General features: G+C 42.6%; 1 protein-coding gene across 3 annotated transcripts in view; it reads left to right on the top strand.

Annotated features, from left to right (window-relative positions):
- Positions 1-3,492: 3,492 nt before the first annotated feature.
- The window catches only part of ACVR2A (activin A receptor type 2A), a 74,723-nt gene continuing 60,148 nt past the window's right edge, over positions 3,493-18,067 (top strand). The window contains exon 1 of one of the 3 annotated variants that reach the window (XM_075609437.1): positions 3,493-4,688. In XM_075609437.1, coding sequence (XP_075465552.1) covers positions 4,634-4,688 — 55 coding nt within the window. In that variant the 5' untranslated portion in view covers positions 3,493-4,633. Of the gene's footprint in view, positions 4,689-9,060; positions 9,185-18,067 lie in introns of those variants that run through there. The other 2 variants (XM_075609435.1, XM_075609436.1) reach the window with 2 other exon arrangements.

Below are 18,067 nucleotides of genomic sequence, written 5' to 3'. Positions count from 1 at the left end.
CTGTGCCCCCTTTGAGCTCCGTTTGCACTCTGTTTTTTTTTTCTTGCACTCTGTATCTATTCATGGGTTAGGATCAAGAAAACACCTAACTATATGATGTGCTGGTGTGACACCGTGAAATAAAACCGATTTCACTTGCTAAAAAATATAATTTCTATTCTTTTGTACTCCAATTGCATAAACTTCTCCATCACAAGTAGATATTTACCAAAATAATTTTAGTCAGAACTTAACTGAGTTGTGACAGTGGCCAAAGCAGTAGTTACTTACTGTTTTAGATATGACTGCTTATGTTGAACATGGTTTGGAATTGAACTATTGGGACATTACAGCAGAGCTCTATAAGTAACAGCAGGGGCCTGCGATGGGGCCCTTGGACCACCTGTCCTACTAATTGCATACTAGTTGCTTAAAGACAATGTCACTCAGTTGGAATATGGGGAACCTGGTTCAAATCCCAGTATCAGCTCCTTCTGACTTTGGGCAAGTCACTTTATCTCCCTTTGCCTCGGAAACCAAAAACATAGATTGTAAACTCACCTGGGCAGGGGCTGTGTCTGTAAAAATCCTATGTGCTGCTTAAGTAGCCAAGAGCAGATTTGCACACAAAATCAGTTTGTAAATATATGTAATAATAATAATTTTATTTCATATGGTGCTTTTCTCCCAATGGGACTCAAAACGCTTCACAATTACAGTACAGTACAGTGTAAGCAACACATAGGAGTTTTACAGACAGACCGTGCCCAGAGGAGCTTACAATCTATGTTTTTGGTGCCTGAGGCACAGGGAGATAAAGCAACTTCCCAAGGTCACAAGAAGCTGATACCGGGATTTAAACCAGGTTCCCCTGATTCAGCTTCAGCTCATATGGTACACACGTTTGAAATCTTTGCAAAATTTTAAAATATAATAATTTAAGTCTTTAAAATTACATTACAATAAGATTGGGGCCCTTGTACTTCAAAATGTTTTCAGATCCGGCCCCTTTTGGAGAACTATTTCACAATCCCTGCATTACAGTCTTTAAATAAATAGCAAAGAGTAAGTTGTTTTTACTTTAGATCAGTGTTTTCCAACTCAAGTCCTCAGGGATCCCCAACCGGTCAGGTCTTAAGGATATCCCTGCTCCAGCACAGGTGGCTCAGTCAAAATGACTGAGCCGCTGATTGATCCATCTGTGCTGGAGCAGGGATATCCTTTCGACCTGACCTGTTGGGGTCAGGACTGGAGTTGGGAAACACTGCCATAGATAGACAGTGGTCTCTGACCCTGTCAGGTGACTGAAGTCCAACACTGGCAAGAAGCCAAAGGGTTACACATGAAATTTAGATTAGGAAACATGACAGAGCAAAGAGCTACCTTTGCACATTAGACAAAAGATATGACTGTCCTCAGAGCATGGGTAAGAGTAGACATAGCAGTTATAAAAGGGTATGAAACTACCAAACTTTGGAGGTATTGATATCCATCATTTAGATGCAAACTCATAGGCATCCTTCCTATTGTCTCAGTTCACCTGAAATATATGTACCCTTCTTGTTAAACACTATTGTTGTTCGCCCTCCCACGCTGTGGAATATGTTGGCGCCATACCAGTAAGAGAATCATATATTGTGCGGGTTTCCTTCAACAACATCACAGGGTCAAACAGCATTGCCTCAAAATATTACTAAAAGTATTGAAAAATAAAAAATTCCTTGTTTTACGAATCTGATACACCTACAACTATCCAAACACCAACCAAATCTGTATGTAGTATACTGAATCATAAAGTTATTTTAGCATGACGACTACTGCTTGATCTTACGGAAATAGAAATATTGCACTTCAAAAAGATTGAATAATTTATTCAGAAGGCTCATATTTACTTGCTGTAACTCCAAGATCTCTGATATGAAAGATGTGCAATGGTGTATGATTTAGAATGCCCGGAGACCAGGCACAGCCTCCACACTTCTTTAAAACACTTAAACCACTGATGAAATTAGTAACTAAAGTGTAAGGCCGCGTCCATGGCCGGCGAGACAGCGGATTCCTGCCGGGCGATCACAATGATCGCGACCATGGACCACATGTGTGCTAGCGTAGTGGGGCGTGCGAAGAATCAGTTTTATTTGATTCTGCGGCACGACAGCCAGGTCACGTGAGCGGCTCACCCAATGAGTGCGAACTAGCTCGGTGATGTCACAGCCACGCCCCCGACACATCTACCCAGGCCACAAATCACTGCAGCGAAACCGAGGGTGACGTCACTCGCACGGTGGCGAGTGTGCGTCGACCATGGACGCGGCCTACGAGTTGAGGGAGGGGAGGAAATAGGAAGTAGCACTCTGTTTACATACACTGCACTGTGTACAAAAACTATTTACATTAAAATCTCATCCTTTGGATTTTAAACAAGAGATAGTGTAAACCTTTGCAAATTATATATTTTAAAAAATTGTCCCCTCATCCAAACAAAACAGATTCTGAAACCAGGCACTGTACCACTTGTCTTTGCAAACAAACACAGATTTTAAAGATTCATCGCATCACTTTGCGAGCATTTATATTCACAATTTATATTTGGGTACAAAATTGGTACGAATCTGGCATTGCTCAACATGCACCAAAAACATGTTTTCATTTCTTTGGGGCACACATAAATGGAATCTGCTAAATGTACCGATGAAACTAGCTTCTACTGGGGGGGGGGAATCATTTTTCTGCGCGCCCACAAAAAGGAGAACATGCAGCAAATTTATCCGAAACCCTCAAAATCTGTTTATATTGTTAGTTACAAATTACAATGTATTACCCCCAAAAAAATTTGATGCAGTGTGGATATTTCATTACATAAGTTAATCAAATATATTATTCTTACAGTAAGGCGATTATAAATAATGGTACACAAATAATATTTACCAACACTAGATTACAAATTTAAAAAAAATGCAATTTGGTTTTAGTTTAAATTGTATCAGTCAGGTATTGAAATTAATCAATATTCAGTTCAAGCAACAAACTGCGACGTCATATCTATGACGCCTTCGCGTACGACGCGCATTTTACAAAGGTTTGTGCTACTTAAATGTTGATGCGCCCAACATGATAATTAATATGATCTCAATACAAAGGCCCCAAACAGTTGAAGCTCTTTAGCACTATGAAATCTCCAATGTGTGGCACAGAGCCCCTGCTGAGCTCTTCCTTGGCCCCAGCCTAGCACGAGACTGATACACACACTGTCACTGCATCTAATGCAGGGCCCTCCCCCTCACAACCTGAGTCCCCGCCCCCTTTCCAAACATCACACGCCAATCACTATGCCATCCCGCGCCCTTTCCGGAAACCCGCCTTCCAATTCCTACATCCCTATTGGATGGCTCAACCCTCCCCCTTCAGACAACGCCCATGCCACTCTCTGATTGGTCCGGCCGCCCGCCAGTCATTTGCAAGCGTTGGGTTGCTTCACAGAGTGCTGTAGTCGCGCGACAGGGGGGAGGGGGGAAGGTGAGAAAACAAAAACAAGCGTCCGGGGGCCGCCATCTTGGCTCGGGGATCCTTGTTGCTGAATGGGTAGATATGAAATTTCCAGGGAGGACGCGGACGCTCAGCCAGGTTTGCTGTGTCGGCGGGGCGGGCAGCGGGGGTTTGGGAAGCTGTGGCTCATTGCGCCGAGGGGGTGAGGCCGCCCCGCTCCCTTCTCAGCCACCGTGTAGTACATACCGAGACGGGGACCGGCCGCAGCTCACCCGACACGCGTGAGAGCGAGCGGTGGAAGCCGAGCAACCCTCACCCCCCATTCCCTAGCAAACCTCCCTCCCCCATTCCCGAGAAACCTCCAGCCTCGCACGGTGTGCTGCCAGGGCCGCCGGTGCTTGTTTGTATCCGGTGATGTTCCCGGGGAAGTGGACATGACGAGGTTGCTATCTTCGCTTGAGGACGTCGGTGTGTGATCACAGGCGGATCCCTCCCCTCCCTCGGTCCCCGGACTCAGGCCCGTGCGGTGACAGAGCCGCTCTGCTCGTCTCTCGCACCGATGCTTTAGTAGGACCGGAGAGGCCAGGTCGGTGGTGGTCTGTGTTGCCTGCGTTGGACGAGAAGCCCCCCCCCCCCCCATGTTTGTTTCTTTCACCATCTTCACCCGCCATCCATGGAAAGTTTAGCGGCACTAAGTGTATCTCCGCTGCTGGTGCTCCTGCCCACGGTGCGGGGGGGACATACTGCGCCCTGACCAGCAAACCTCCGCACCCCCCACTCGCGTGCTCACTGCGGGGATGAAGAATACAGCAATGTCACTGGTGATCCTTTCCTACCCCGCATAGGATTGTTCGTCCTGGATGTGCTCGTGCTATTTGAATAACCTTTACACCACAATACCAGTGTGTTTCCTGCAAGGATATAGCTGGGCACACGTGGTGTGAAATAACTTGTATATTCCACCCTGATTTGGGCATCTCCTTGCGCCACTGCTAGTGGAAATAAACTGCATATACTCTCCCGGGATTTTTGTAAATACATTTCCTGGTTGTGTTACCTTTCCTGGCTCGTTAACAGGGATTTAAAGGTCCCACTGGAAGTGGCTCTTTTGGCAAAAAAAAAAAACCTCCCCAAGCGTCTGCACCTGGGTTATCTCCCAAGTATAAACATGGGAGCTGCTACCAAGTTGGCCTTTGCAGTGTTTCTTATCTCCTGTTCGTCAGGTAAGGATGCTTGAAATACTCTCACATGCTGATACTTTACCTGGTGAATTGGTTAATCAGTGAGTAAGAACCACACTAAAAAAAAGGGGGGGGGGGGAACCTAGTTAAATGTTTGTGTGTGTGAAGGTAAACCCCTTCCAGTTATAGGTGTAAAATTAAATAAATGACACCAAAAAATAGATTTAAATCGATATATTGTGTGTGGGAAGGGGACCAAAGTTTCTGGGATAGTCTTCACTGTCCATATTAGGACCGAAATGTTGGTCCACTGTTCATATATATATATATATATATATATATATATATATATATATATATATATATATATATATATATATATATATATATATATATATATTGCACCAACATTTATATATATATTTTTTTTTTCATGCGCAAAGTTTTTGTTAGACAAATTACAAACGGTAACATATTTATGTACAAAATGTGCTTTGACCGTTTTACTTAAATTTTCACCTTTTGTTAGTTCCTTCTGTTTAAATATCAGCTTACACATCTGAAAGCTATTTTACCAGTACACATGTATGGAGAGGCATATCTCGTTTTCAAAAAATATTTTACAGCAAGATGGAATCTGCCCATCCAAATTAAACCTGGGCAATTAATGTGGCAATAAAGACTGCTGTGAATAATGTGGACATGTTTGCATTGTTGGTATCTTTAGGATGTGGTACAATATTTACCTTGACTGGTTAGTTGGAAGGGGGGGTGGGTTAACTAAGGAACCTGTGCAGTAGATGCCAACAATCCAGATGTGCCCCAATCATGGAATAACAGCTGGTAAACAGGCCCCCTGGCACATGAGACATTAACTCTTGGTTGTCGTAGGAACATTAATTGCAATGTTATGGAGGCCCTAGCGCAAAAGAAGTAGTTAAAACAGGTGCCCTGTTTAAAGTACATTACAAACCTTTGTAGTGGCAATATTTTGGGAAGCCTTTCCCTAGAATCATATCCAAGTCCCTTTTAATATGGAAGATATTTACTGTACATTGCTTTGGTCGTCCTGTGGTGAAGATCCAGTGTTCATTTTGTTGCTTAGATGTGTAAAATTATAATTAACCCAATAAACTGTGGTCACTATTACACATTTCCTCACTTCTGCCTTATTACTCTAATGGCACCAAAGAAGTCCCATGTGGTATCTGGATTGCATCTGCTCTCTCTGCCACCGAGCCTACAATTCAAAATCTTTTAGAAGATAAGCAAATGTATATTTTAAATCTTTGCCAGCGAAAGGGTTTTCAGATGAACGAGGTACATAGTGTGACAATCTACTAACCTAAAATAAAACTTAACGTTGCTCCAATAACTTTGTCAGTTGGAAATATGCAGTCATAATATTGCTTTTTATAGCATTAGGCTCGTTTTCTGCTTATTAGACTGGCACAATTGTGGCTTACTGATGAGTGTCATATTTCTCATAAAAGTGCTGGTTGTAAAGTTGATACAATTCAGTGGTTGTCACCTGGATTTATCTGCATTACAAAGCTAGACAGACTTGTTTTTGTTTCTTACCAGCCCAATCTGTCTGGAATCGGTGTATATTAATTTGTTTCCAACCTTGGATTCACAGTTTAGCTGTTCATATCATTTATACTGTTAGAAATGCTTCAGATTGTGCTACACGCTTGTCCGGGTACAAGCCAACTAACACATTTTCTTGCGTGGTGTGGACAAGCTGCCGAATTGTCCTGTTTTGGGTTTGAAAGGTTGTTTGGGAACTGAAATCAGACAGTAAGCACTGACATTTATTATCTGTTATTTACAGCCAGTGAAACATGCTGTTTGACCAGTGCAGTGTGACTAGAGTCGGGCTATCACTATTCCTTTCAAGTTTCATTTAACCATTCAGTAGTTTATGGTTTGGTATAGTTCACCAAAGTCAGGCTTTCAGGTGTGTGTGATATATAGATATCTTCAGATCTTAAGGGGCTTTGCTGAATGGATCATTTTCCTGGTGGTTGTTAAATGCAGTCTAGCCCTGTGTCTGTAGTGGTATTGATTTAATGTGGGCAGATTGTACTGTGAAATTGCAGTTTTAGCCAGAGATTAGCAGGAACAAGAATAGAAATACCGGACCACTATCCAATGAAATAAGGATCCAGAGGGGGGCTACCTCATAAAAGACTTTATTGGTCATACAAAAAACGAACCTCTGAAAAGGTAGGGGAAACACACAACGCGTTTCACACCTATAGCGCTTCATCATTAGCCAGAGATTACCAAATGGAGGCCAAATGTATTGTTTAAATTGAAAATTAAAATGTGTTTTATTGCATTTGTATGCAGTTATTTTAAGGGTTTGTTAAATTAAACAGGGGTAAAGCTAAAGGCACACAAGCCTGTGCTTCAAAGTAAAAGTTCTAAAAGTGATGCATATCTGCAGTTTAACATTGCAGGTTATTATTCTGCAGATATTTAATTTATTTTCATGTGTATTCATGTTTGTTTAGCTGAAATGTATTAATTGACAGTTGGAAGAGTTTGTAACTGTTTTTTTAAAGTACGTTTTTGTCCACATCTACACTAAGATTCCGAGGTAACATTTTCATTAGTCATTAACATAGCTACTATTATTTTTGTGTGTTTTATCAACAATCTCGGCCTGGGTGGGCCTTCCAAGCTTAACATGGCTAAAATAGAGCTTCCTCAGGCTAGGGGTGCACAAACTTCCTCGGCTGCGCCCCCCGCCTGCTCTGCCGCTGGGTAGTGCCTCCCCTTACCTTGAATTCAGCTTCAAATGCCGTGGGTTCATGTCACGTGACGTCATTTGACGCCGTGTTGCCATGGCGATGTCGCATCACATGACCCACAGCATCATTTGACGCCCATCGTCATGGAGACGTGTGGACGCAAAGCCTGGTAAGTGAATTTACAGAGGCCTCACACTGAATAGTGCGGTGCCTCTGTAACTCCTCCCCCCCCCTTCAAATCTTCCGTGCTCCCCTGCTCTAGGCCCTACCAAACCAGGTTCCGTTCCCTTCTCTATTACAGTCAATAACACTACTATCCACCCAGTCTCGCAAGGGTAACGCCGCCCAAGGGTTACATTCAATTCTTCCCTTTCCTTCACCCCACATACAAACGTGGTTACTGAATCTTGCTGCTTTTTTCTTCACAGCATTGCTAAGATATTCCCCTATGTTCCACTACCACTAAAACATTAAAACAGACCCCTACACTCTCCCGTACTAATTACTGTAACATTCTTTTATCTGACCTTCCTGCCCGTCACACCTCCTTAAGGCTGTGCTTCTAGTACTTTCGACGTCGCATAGCGCCATAGCAAGTACATGCAGTCCGTGGCGGGGGCCCATAGTGGGCGCGACCACGACAGCGCTGCAGAGCGACATAGCGATTGCCAGTAGTCAAATGATTTTGATTTTTTTGCAATCGCCGTGTGACAACTGCAGCATTTGAGCGGTTAAGCCAATGAGGGTGAACTGCTCATAGTCACGCCTCAAGCCATGCCCCCCGGTCGCCCTCTGGTCTCCTGCACCAGAGTGCAGTAATCGCTATTGCGACGGCTTACGTCACGCGGTCGTGTCACCGTAGCCCTTAGTTTAAGCGTAGCCGTACAATTCTTTCAAAAATGCTGCTTGAATCATCTCCTGCTCTTCTAGGTGCATATCTGTTTCCGACCTTTCAGACTCTGCTGGCTTCCTATTAATTTCCGTATGTATTATGACCTCATTTCTTTTAAGGATCCTCTGCCCCTCGATATGTCTCCACTCTGATCTCATTACAACCCCACTCAAGGTTTTCTCATCTTTGCACCTTTTACCTCTAAGTCCCTCTTCCATCTTAAACCTTTCACTAATCTCTTCCGACCTATGGAACACTCTTCCACTCAATATTCAACAAGCACCATCACTTTCCACATTCAAAGCCCAGCGGAAAATCCGCCTCTTAAAAGTATCCCATTAAAATTTCTATACCTCTCTTTTGAACTCCAGATGCATTGGACCTTTTCTGACTGCACTTCTAATACTGCACTTTTTTCCTACTATGTCTGTAAGCCTCCCAACATAACACTTAGATTGTAAGCTCTTTGGGGCAGGCTCTCATTTTGCCTTATGTTGTTATTTTCCTGTTGCACATCCCATTGTTTGTAATTCTTACCTTGTATTGTAATTTTTTTAACACATGGCATACCTGGTTGGCGCTATAGTAATACATGCTTAACACACATTCTATTACTTCATGCAAGTCAGTCTTTGATTTTATGAAATTTCAAGAATAAACACTAATCTGAAGCGTTTGTACTAAATTTCAATTTACTTCTAGGTTGACCTCTTGTAATTCCTAGGGATAGGTGACATAACAAAAATAAAGATGGCTTCCTCCAGATTTTAGTGGAGGACCATGGATGGAAAAATCCTGGGCGCCTACGATTTCCGCCCTTGCACCTGTGCTGCACACAGTGATGACTGACCTGTTGGTCACTGCTGGCCACTTAATGAGTAGTGCAGGTAAGGGGGCACTGAGTGGAGGGCAGGAAGTGACGGCGGCGTACGAGGACTGGGAGCGGAGATAGTCGGAGCATCTAGTACTCTGCCTGCCCTGCTCTAAGTGCACACTGGGGATGGGGGGGGGGGAGGAAGGGTGTCTGTCACAGGGTCGCTGACATAACGAGCCACCAATGGATGGGGGAAGGGAGGTAGCCGGAATGTCCACCATAGCTGGTAATAAAACGCTGACTCATAAAAATCCTGTCTGTCTCCTAAGTATTTTATGTTTTTGCCCATACCATGGCTTGGGCAATGCTTCATGGAACACCTCAGCCAGGTCATGTTTTGGGGAATTTCAACTAATCACACACAAAATAAGTGCACTTGGTGATATATTAAATATTCCTAAAATCTGTTCTGGCTGGGGTTTCTTGATGAAAGGGTTGTTGACCAATGCTGTCTAGTCCCGTGGGTAGGCGTCCTTCGGCTTTTTCAGCACCTACATGTGGCTCTCCTCACTCTGCTGCTCTTGACGGGAGAGGGTGGAAGCTGTGCTGGTTGGGCCTCTTGTTGCCTCCCGGCATCTCCCCAGCTGCTAGTATACCTCCTGCCTGGTCCCACGCCGGGCTCTCTCAAGCTGGTGCATGCCGGAAGTGTGCGCCGACGTACGTCAGAGAGGCCTGACGTGGGATAGTGCAGGAGGCGTGCCAGCAGCTGGGGAGATGCCAGGTGGCAAAAGTGGCCCGACAAGCGGTAGCCGTCTCTCCCCCCCGCCCTTCCTCCCCTCACAGCGATGAGCAGCCCAATGAGGGTGAGAGGCAGCAGCTGGGGAGCAGCAACCCAGGACCGTGAGGAGAGACAGGCCCAATGTATGTGTTTGTGTATGTCCTATGTTGATACTTATAAAGTATATACCTATTAGTGTGTGTACAGTATATGCATGTTTTTAGGGGGTGTAATATTCATGCATGTGTTGCGGCTCTCTGAATTTTTTGGACAATGACATTTTTTATAAAATGGGTCTGCCTTGAAAGGTTGCAGACCCCTGGTCTAGGCAGATCCAATCTCACGATGTCTACAAAGGTTCCTCGTCTGCCCATAAAATACATTTCTCCTATTTTGCAAAATCATGTACAGAGGTTTGGGTGCTCTGTGATTCTACTGTCTTTGAAGACTTAAACTTTGTGAACTTTAGCGTACAGTTAGGGATATTGCACATGCTTATTTTTTGCACTGTGCCAGTTCATGGTGATAAATTATTGCAAAGTCTAATGAAGCTATCAAGATTTAAAATTTACCTGTAAAATTATCATAATCCTGAGGCTAGATTTTGCAGATGAGGGCTGTTGAGTAGTTTACCTAAACTGAAATGCTCGTTATGTAGGCTTTAAATCAAGTGCAGACATTGATAGAAATACAATACAAAATCTTTTTATGACATTCTAGTTCTGATGTGCACACCATACAGTACTTTGATAAAAATCAGTGTTCACAGGCACAGAGAAGAAAATGGATTACCCCCTTCCGTTCTGGAAGGGCTTGTATGTCACTGTCTGGATGTGTTTCTCCCCCCCCCCCCCCCACCCCCCACCCCCCAAGCAGTTATGAGGTTGGATCAAACAAATCTTGTTTGAAAACTTTTAAGCCAAGATTATAGTCCACGTTGACACATGGCTGCGCGCACTCATCGCATTGCGGGCGCCTCTCGCCTGGCAATGTCTGAATTTAGCTGCAGGAGATTGGGAGGCTTTGTGGACGCGTCACGAAGCTGGTTTGCCCTCATTGGCTGAACTGTTGACGTCATGCGACCGCGCTTGAACAGACAAAGTTTTCTTTTCAAAACGCGACCCCGTCATTGCGCTCCATCTTCTGTGTGTGTGTGCGCACTAGGGATTAGGACATTTATTTGTCGCAAGCGCCATTGTGCACTGTGTAATCGTGGCCTTAGTTGTAATTAATAATTGTCCTAAGAAAAGTACTGTACAGAACATCCCAAAATAAGTCCGTTTGGCAGTAGTTTTTTCTTTGGATGTGTGTGTGTCTATATCTCTATCATTTTATTTTGTGTCTGTTGCAATATTTGTTTTATGTACTAGAAAAGGAGCACTCACAGTATTGTTGAGCCATGGGTGCTCTTGAATCGAGGGAGGCATAGAGAACACCTGTACAGTAAACAGGAAGAAAACCAGGTACTTCAGTGGTATTTGAAATATAAAATGTGTTTATTTAAATCGAGATCAACGTTTTTGTCCCGCCTTGGACCTTTGTCAAGACGAAGGTCTGAGGTGGACCGACACATCGATCCTGATTTAAATAAATATTTTATATTTCACGGTCTCCATTGGAGTACCTGGTTTTCTTCTTTGCAATATTTGTTGTAGATGGTTTTAGTAAAATATTTCCAATATCCGTGAAATTCTGCAATATTAATATGTTTAAAAACATACAGTATAAGGAAATTACTCACTTTAGTTATTGCGTCAATTAAATTAACAGTGCTTTCTGATACTTTACTTTGTTTTTGTTTAACAATTAAATAGATTGTGGTATTGTTTAAATTGCTGTCAAAAATACTTTATCACAGACCTATTCTAGATATATGATGCAAACCAATGAGCGTTATGATGAATAGACACTGACATCACTGAGCAGTATTCACTTTGGCATGCTAGTTTTATTATAGTCAGCACTAGACTAGTGCCTTTTTAAAACCGTTCATATTTGTGTAAAGAAAACACTGTTAATGGAGTTCTAAACTATATATATAGATATATATATATAGATATATATATATATATATATATATATATATATATATATATATATATATATATATATACAGTATATATATATATATATATATATATATATATACAGTATATATATATACACACAAATGTAAATACAACTGTATGCTAATCTACATGTCTTAGGCAGGTCTGCAACCCTGCCTTTCCCCATTATCACCCAGCATACAGCACTTCCACTGCAGCAAGGGATTCTGGGAAATGACATGCTTTGCTGTGGAGGATTTTTGTCACTTTTTTTACTCACCATAACTTAACTCATATATATATATATATATATATATATATATATATATATATATCACACACACACACTTTTTATGAAATATGTTTTGAAAATCTTTGACTAGTATTGTCATCTAATAACGTGCTTGGGCTATTGTTGTTGCTGCCTTTTATTCTGCTTTTATATTACAAAGATCTAATGTTTCGTGCAGAAAATATCTCTGGTGTATACAGACTTATCAATCTTTTCCCCATCTTGAATAATGTTCCAATTACACAATACCTTGAAATGTTTTTTTATGTACTTTAAGAAGTAACAAGTAAAGGTATGTTTTAAAGTTTATTCTTATGTCCCTAGAGACTAGGAGTCGTCATGCTTTGTGGTCTGTTCATTGCGTGATGTTAACCCTTTGAGTGCTCTGAGATGTAGCTACTATGTCATGGTGTCTCACACACCACAAACCCCATGAAACAGCTACGTCGCCCCAAAATTGTTCATTGTCATAGGGGAGATTGGGTTAAGATTAACACTGAGGAGTGGAAGGGGGGTAGTTCCTTCTGTTTTGTTATCAGTGCCAGACCAGTCGTTATCTGGTGCTGAAGCCCCATAGGCACTCAAAGGGTTAACACAACTATTCATTACTTGGTATTTTTCTAGCTTGCATGTGCTTTGTTTGAGGTGACACTTTGACAACGTTTTGGTTATTCTTGTGACTATAGTTATGCAAGTGCATGTTATGGGGTTTCTAAGGAAACATGTTGAATAAAGTATGACTACTTTTGGGGTAAAAGTAGAATTTATTTCGGTTCAATTTTTGCCACGTTGCATGTAATCTAAATTCTAACACAGAGACCCTTATTCTATAAAAGTATCATGGTGCCATCACACGGAAAGCTCGACTGAATTCAATGGAGCTATATCTGTGCAGTAGCGCTGTATCAGCGCTCTCTCTCTTTATAGAATCGAGGTCGAAACATGTTTTGCATGTTTTTAAATTGCAACATTTTGCAAGAATGTTCAGAAAATGAGGAAAACATGAGATCCATAAGGGTGCGCTTATCGTGCCTGCGACGTCGCTCGAAAACAACCATGGACTCCGTCACCAGCGCTTATAGTAAGTGCGACGGAGCGTAAAAATTGGTAGCGGGTTAAATTTGATTTTTTTAGAGACTGTCGCCACGTGTGACAGTCTCTGAACCAATCAATCACCCTGTCGCCGAAAGTTAAATTATAACTTTCGCGTGTGACGTCATCCGTCGCGGGCACTATACGCGCAACCTAAGGTATTGCTTTTTGGCAACTGTTTTGCAATATTGATCGCCATTACTTTTATGATTTTAACAACTATAATGAAAGTGGCACATTTCCCAAGTTTGCAAATATATGCAAAGGTTTAACATCTCTAAAAATATGCAGTTCATACTTTTTGTTCTGTCTCCAACCAAACTTTCACTCCAGAGCACCTGATAAAGTGTGAACACATTAATTTAGCACATTGAATGGAGTTGTATTGTATGTCTTTATTTATATAGCGCCATTAATGTACATAGCGCTTCACAGCAGTAATACATGTGGTAATCCAATAAATAACAGATAATATAAATAACAGATCATTGGAATAAGTGCTTTAGACATTAAGGAAGAGGAGTCCCTGCTCCGAGGAGCTTACAGTCTAATTGGTAGGTAGGGAGAACGTACAGAGACAGTAGGAGGGAGTTTAGTAATACAGGCGGTCATCGGTTTTCAGACACCATGCGTTCTTGCAAATGGGGTCGTAAAGAGAAACCCATTTTCTTGTATAAATTGAGGCTACATTCCTAACCAAAACCCCCCTTTTAGCACAATTACAGATAATATTGTACTCTGGGAATATGTATATATGTATAAACATGTATTAAATATTATATATGAGCTTGCAATACTGTACTCCAAAGTATACCATTGCAAGGGTGGGATGCAAATAGCCCTGGTAGTATACAAAATGTTACATGTCTTAAATATCCTCCTTACTGGGCTTGAATGACCTGAGCAGTTATTTGGTATCATAAACTATTGTAGAAGGAAAGTGATTGATTGGGGGGAGGAGGGGTCACACAAACTAATGAGCTGGGCGATTTCACCGAACTGCGCCTTTGTGATTGGGCGATTGAACTTGTATATGAGCGTTGGCTAAGGCTGTGGCCATAGAGTGGGGGAGCAGTGCTGAGGCTCGCCTGCTAAAGCTGTGCGATTCCATGCACATGTGGGCACGATCGGGAGGTGGTGGGAGGTGGGGCAGTGACGTCGCTGGGCCAATCGCCCGCGACGCACTGACAACGTCACGGCGCCGTGACGTTGACGCTGCTTCGCGCTGATTGGATGTTTTCAGCCGACAGTGCGCTGAAAAACAGCTTGGCTGTCAGCTGAAAAATCCAGCGCCTCAGCACGCCTGCGGACGCTCGCATGAGCCCCCTCTAATGACATCCTCATTGAGGATGCAGGGGCTCAGCACGGAGCATCCGCACGGCTCAGCACCGCTTGTCCTTCTATGGACGCAGCCTATGGTGTTTTGGCATCTGGAAAATTGCCCGTTGGTATGTATTATAAAGGGTCAGATATACTGTTCGCCAAGAAGTGAAACGTCAAAGCGAGGACCGCCTCTATTGCTTTTACAAAATATTTTTTAAAATATATTGCAATTAAAGAACAATGCCAAATAAAGCTTTGCACCTATCTTGCGTGGATAGTCTTGCTGAGGTATGCATGTTTTGATGGCCATCTGTAAGTTGGAGCCTGCACAGTAAGATAATGCTAAAATAAATGTTTCAGCAGTGTCGCATTCGATGGACTTGAGCTAAGAAACTTCTTTGGAGTATTCAGAAATACTCCTCATTTGTATACAGTAGGACTCTTCAGCAGAAGGCCAAATGCAAACTTAGAGGGGCCTTAATGTTCGGTGTAGAACGTTTGGCTTCGACCAAAACCCTGCTGGGACATGTCATCGTAGTGCAGCCCGTTGCCGGGACATTTCACCGTGATGTCGACCGCGTGCCCGACTGGTCGCTCTGATAAGTGCATGTTTAAATATCCGTACGGGGCCGCTACACATTTAAAGATGGAGCAGCCAGTCTAGGTAGTGTAGCGGTCCCGTGCGAGACATTTAAACATGCATTTATCAGATGTGGCAGACCTGGCTTGTTGGGTCATAACGCGGCGGTATGCCACTAGCGTTTTTGTCACGGCCAAACATCCCGTGATAGCGTGATGTGGCTAATTTCACACTAGTTGCTTAGGCAGCCAAGCGCAAATTTTCCACACTGATGTTTGTTACTACTTTAAGGTGATGTAAATGTATATGATGTGGTTGTTGACCATTATATTGCAACATTTTTGCAAGCATTTGTCTTTTAATTTAACTTAAAGGACATTACAAGAAGCTTGTGGCCCTTCTACTGCAATGTTTTCTGTTCTGGCTCCTTTGTACTGTATATTAAGTCTTTTCAACTACTTCTCTAGAATCATATGTTCACTATGGAGTATACTGAAAGGATTAAGAGGCAGTCCTAGGGTGGGGAAAGGGTTAAGATAAGCAGCAGTTCCAGAAGGAGGTAGGAATTGAAGTGCAGGGGTCATGATCCTCTGGTCCTTTACTCCAAGGAAGAAATCTGTATGCAGACTCTTAGGTCCCAGATGCAGTAGTCGACGGAGCACAAGGTGTCGTGCGTGCCTGTACGAGAAACGATCCGTGGCCTATAGGATTCCTATGACTTGCACGATGGGGAGGCGCTTTGCGCGCTCTTTTGCCTTCCTCTTTGAGTTACGACCTTTTGTTCGCTTGTACTATGGCTTTGCGTAGCTGCCAGATGCTGCCCTCCTTCTTGCCTAACTCTCTTCCGTCTGCATCAGTGATCAGAAGACAGGGGGGCCGGTGTGTCTGACGGTTCTGTGAAACGCACACATTACTCCCCTAGCTACCACACTGCAGCAATAATATCCGCATTGGCAGAAAGGAGGGAATGTTGGACTGCATATACAGCACAGCTTTAGGCGCCATAGGTAATATTTTAGGCTTCTGGCCCCTGGGATTTTTCCATGCCTGCAGTGGATAACTACTGAATAATTCAAGGGGCATAAATATCAGTCTGCATAAAGTGAATACTTGAAGCCATAGAGCATGGCTTTTCAATTGGTGGTCCAATGTGGCATTTGGAGACTCGGCTGCTTGAGCAACTAGTATGAAATTAGCAGGAGCAAAGTACAATTTTTCACACATTCTCTGAGTTATGGTAATGTAAATTTCGATGGTACAGATGTTATGAATCCTTGCAATTGAAATATAACAATTTCCAATTCTTTATTAAATGTATCTAAAATTAATTACAATAAGCTTGTGTCCTACTTCAAAATGTTTTCTATCTGGTTCCTTTGAAAAAGTAGCTGAAGAGTGCTATAAATAAAGAAGATCCCTGCCATAAAGCTTGTATAGAGATTTAAGAGGAGAGATCTCAGAAAAGAGCCGTAAAAAAAGGTGAATGAGGTGTTTGCAGAAGACAAACCGTAAGAACAAAGAAAACGCTAAAAAAAAAACCATTGCTGGGTTTACGGATACAGAGGCAGATTAATAAAGTGCCAGTGCACACCCGATCCAGTGTTTAGTATCCATCACTTGTATGGTACTTAACGCTATATCGATAGAAATCGGTACCGGTGCTTGATGAATCTCCACCGTGAAGTCTGAATAATTAGGATTGGTGTGACTCTACAATATCATAAGCATTACAAAAGGCAAAGGTAAGCAAAATAGAATTGAAGAATTCATGAACAAAGAAGGTGTTTAGACCGTTTGCAGGCAATCGGGAGGAAAGAGACGGTGAGTTGGGCCGCGATTATAGTGGGGCGACAGCGTGCACGCGCCGACAACAGACCGCTTCTCTGAGGCTGGCCATAGAGCGTGCAAGCGGTGCAAAGCTGCCGTGCGGCAGATTTTTGGAAGGGCAAATTATTTAACTTTTTTCCGCGCGACAGGCGCATCATGTGAACTTTCCGCCAATGAGGGAGAACCAGCCTTGTGACGCGTCCGCCACACCTGCATCGCCTCAAACCTCAGTGCAGGGATGGCTCGAGAGATAGGCGCATGCGCGCCGCCTCACGTGCTCGCCCACTTTAAACGATCCCTAGGCAGGAAGAGTCAATGGGTGTATGCGTTATTAAATTGGTATATCCAGAGAATGCGTAAAAATAAACAATTGTATCAGAGCAGGTAATGGATGATCAACCTAGTACAGCTCAACCCCGTTATAGAGCGATCCTGAAGGTTAAATCCTACAATAACTTTGTATCATTTTAGGCAATAATATTGGCAACGTAAATTGAGATTTTGGTAGGCTTGTAGTAATACCATTCAAACAATTTATCTATTTTCATTGTTCATGAATCCTAAAGACTAAAATTGTACTTGTGCATTTAGTTGAGGTCGTGGGAGAATAGTGACAGGATTTACACTTCCTTTTTTGCTTTTTCCCCTGAAATCTCTGATGTAACTGGTATCCAAAGACCATTCTGTTCTTGTCTTCTGACTGCTCCTTTGTTCATTTGCACTGCAGTCTTTTTACCGCTTTCTTTGCCTTACTCTTCACTCTCCCTTCCGTTCCTAGGTTTCCCTTTCTGTCTGCTGCTTCAGAAATGGCTCCTTAATGTCTGCCATCAAAAAGCTTTCAATGTTCAATCAATGGGTCACTCGTATATCCAGAATTTAATTTAAATAAGGGTTTAATACATGTTGGGAAAATTGTGAAAGATATTAACATGTTTCAATTTAACCATTTTTGCTCTTTAAATCAGCCTTTAGTGAATGTGCACATGATGTTTCAAATAAAAGTAGCATCTCTTAGT

Source organism: Ascaphus truei, chromosome 7, assembly GCF_040206685.1.
Source record: "Ascaphus truei isolate aAscTru1 chromosome 7, aAscTru1.hap1, whole genome shotgun sequence".
Classification (NCBI taxonomy): Eukaryota; Metazoa; Chordata; class Amphibia; order Anura; family Ascaphidae; genus Ascaphus; species Ascaphus truei.
This window is presented reverse-complemented; position numbering and strand designations above follow the sequence as displayed.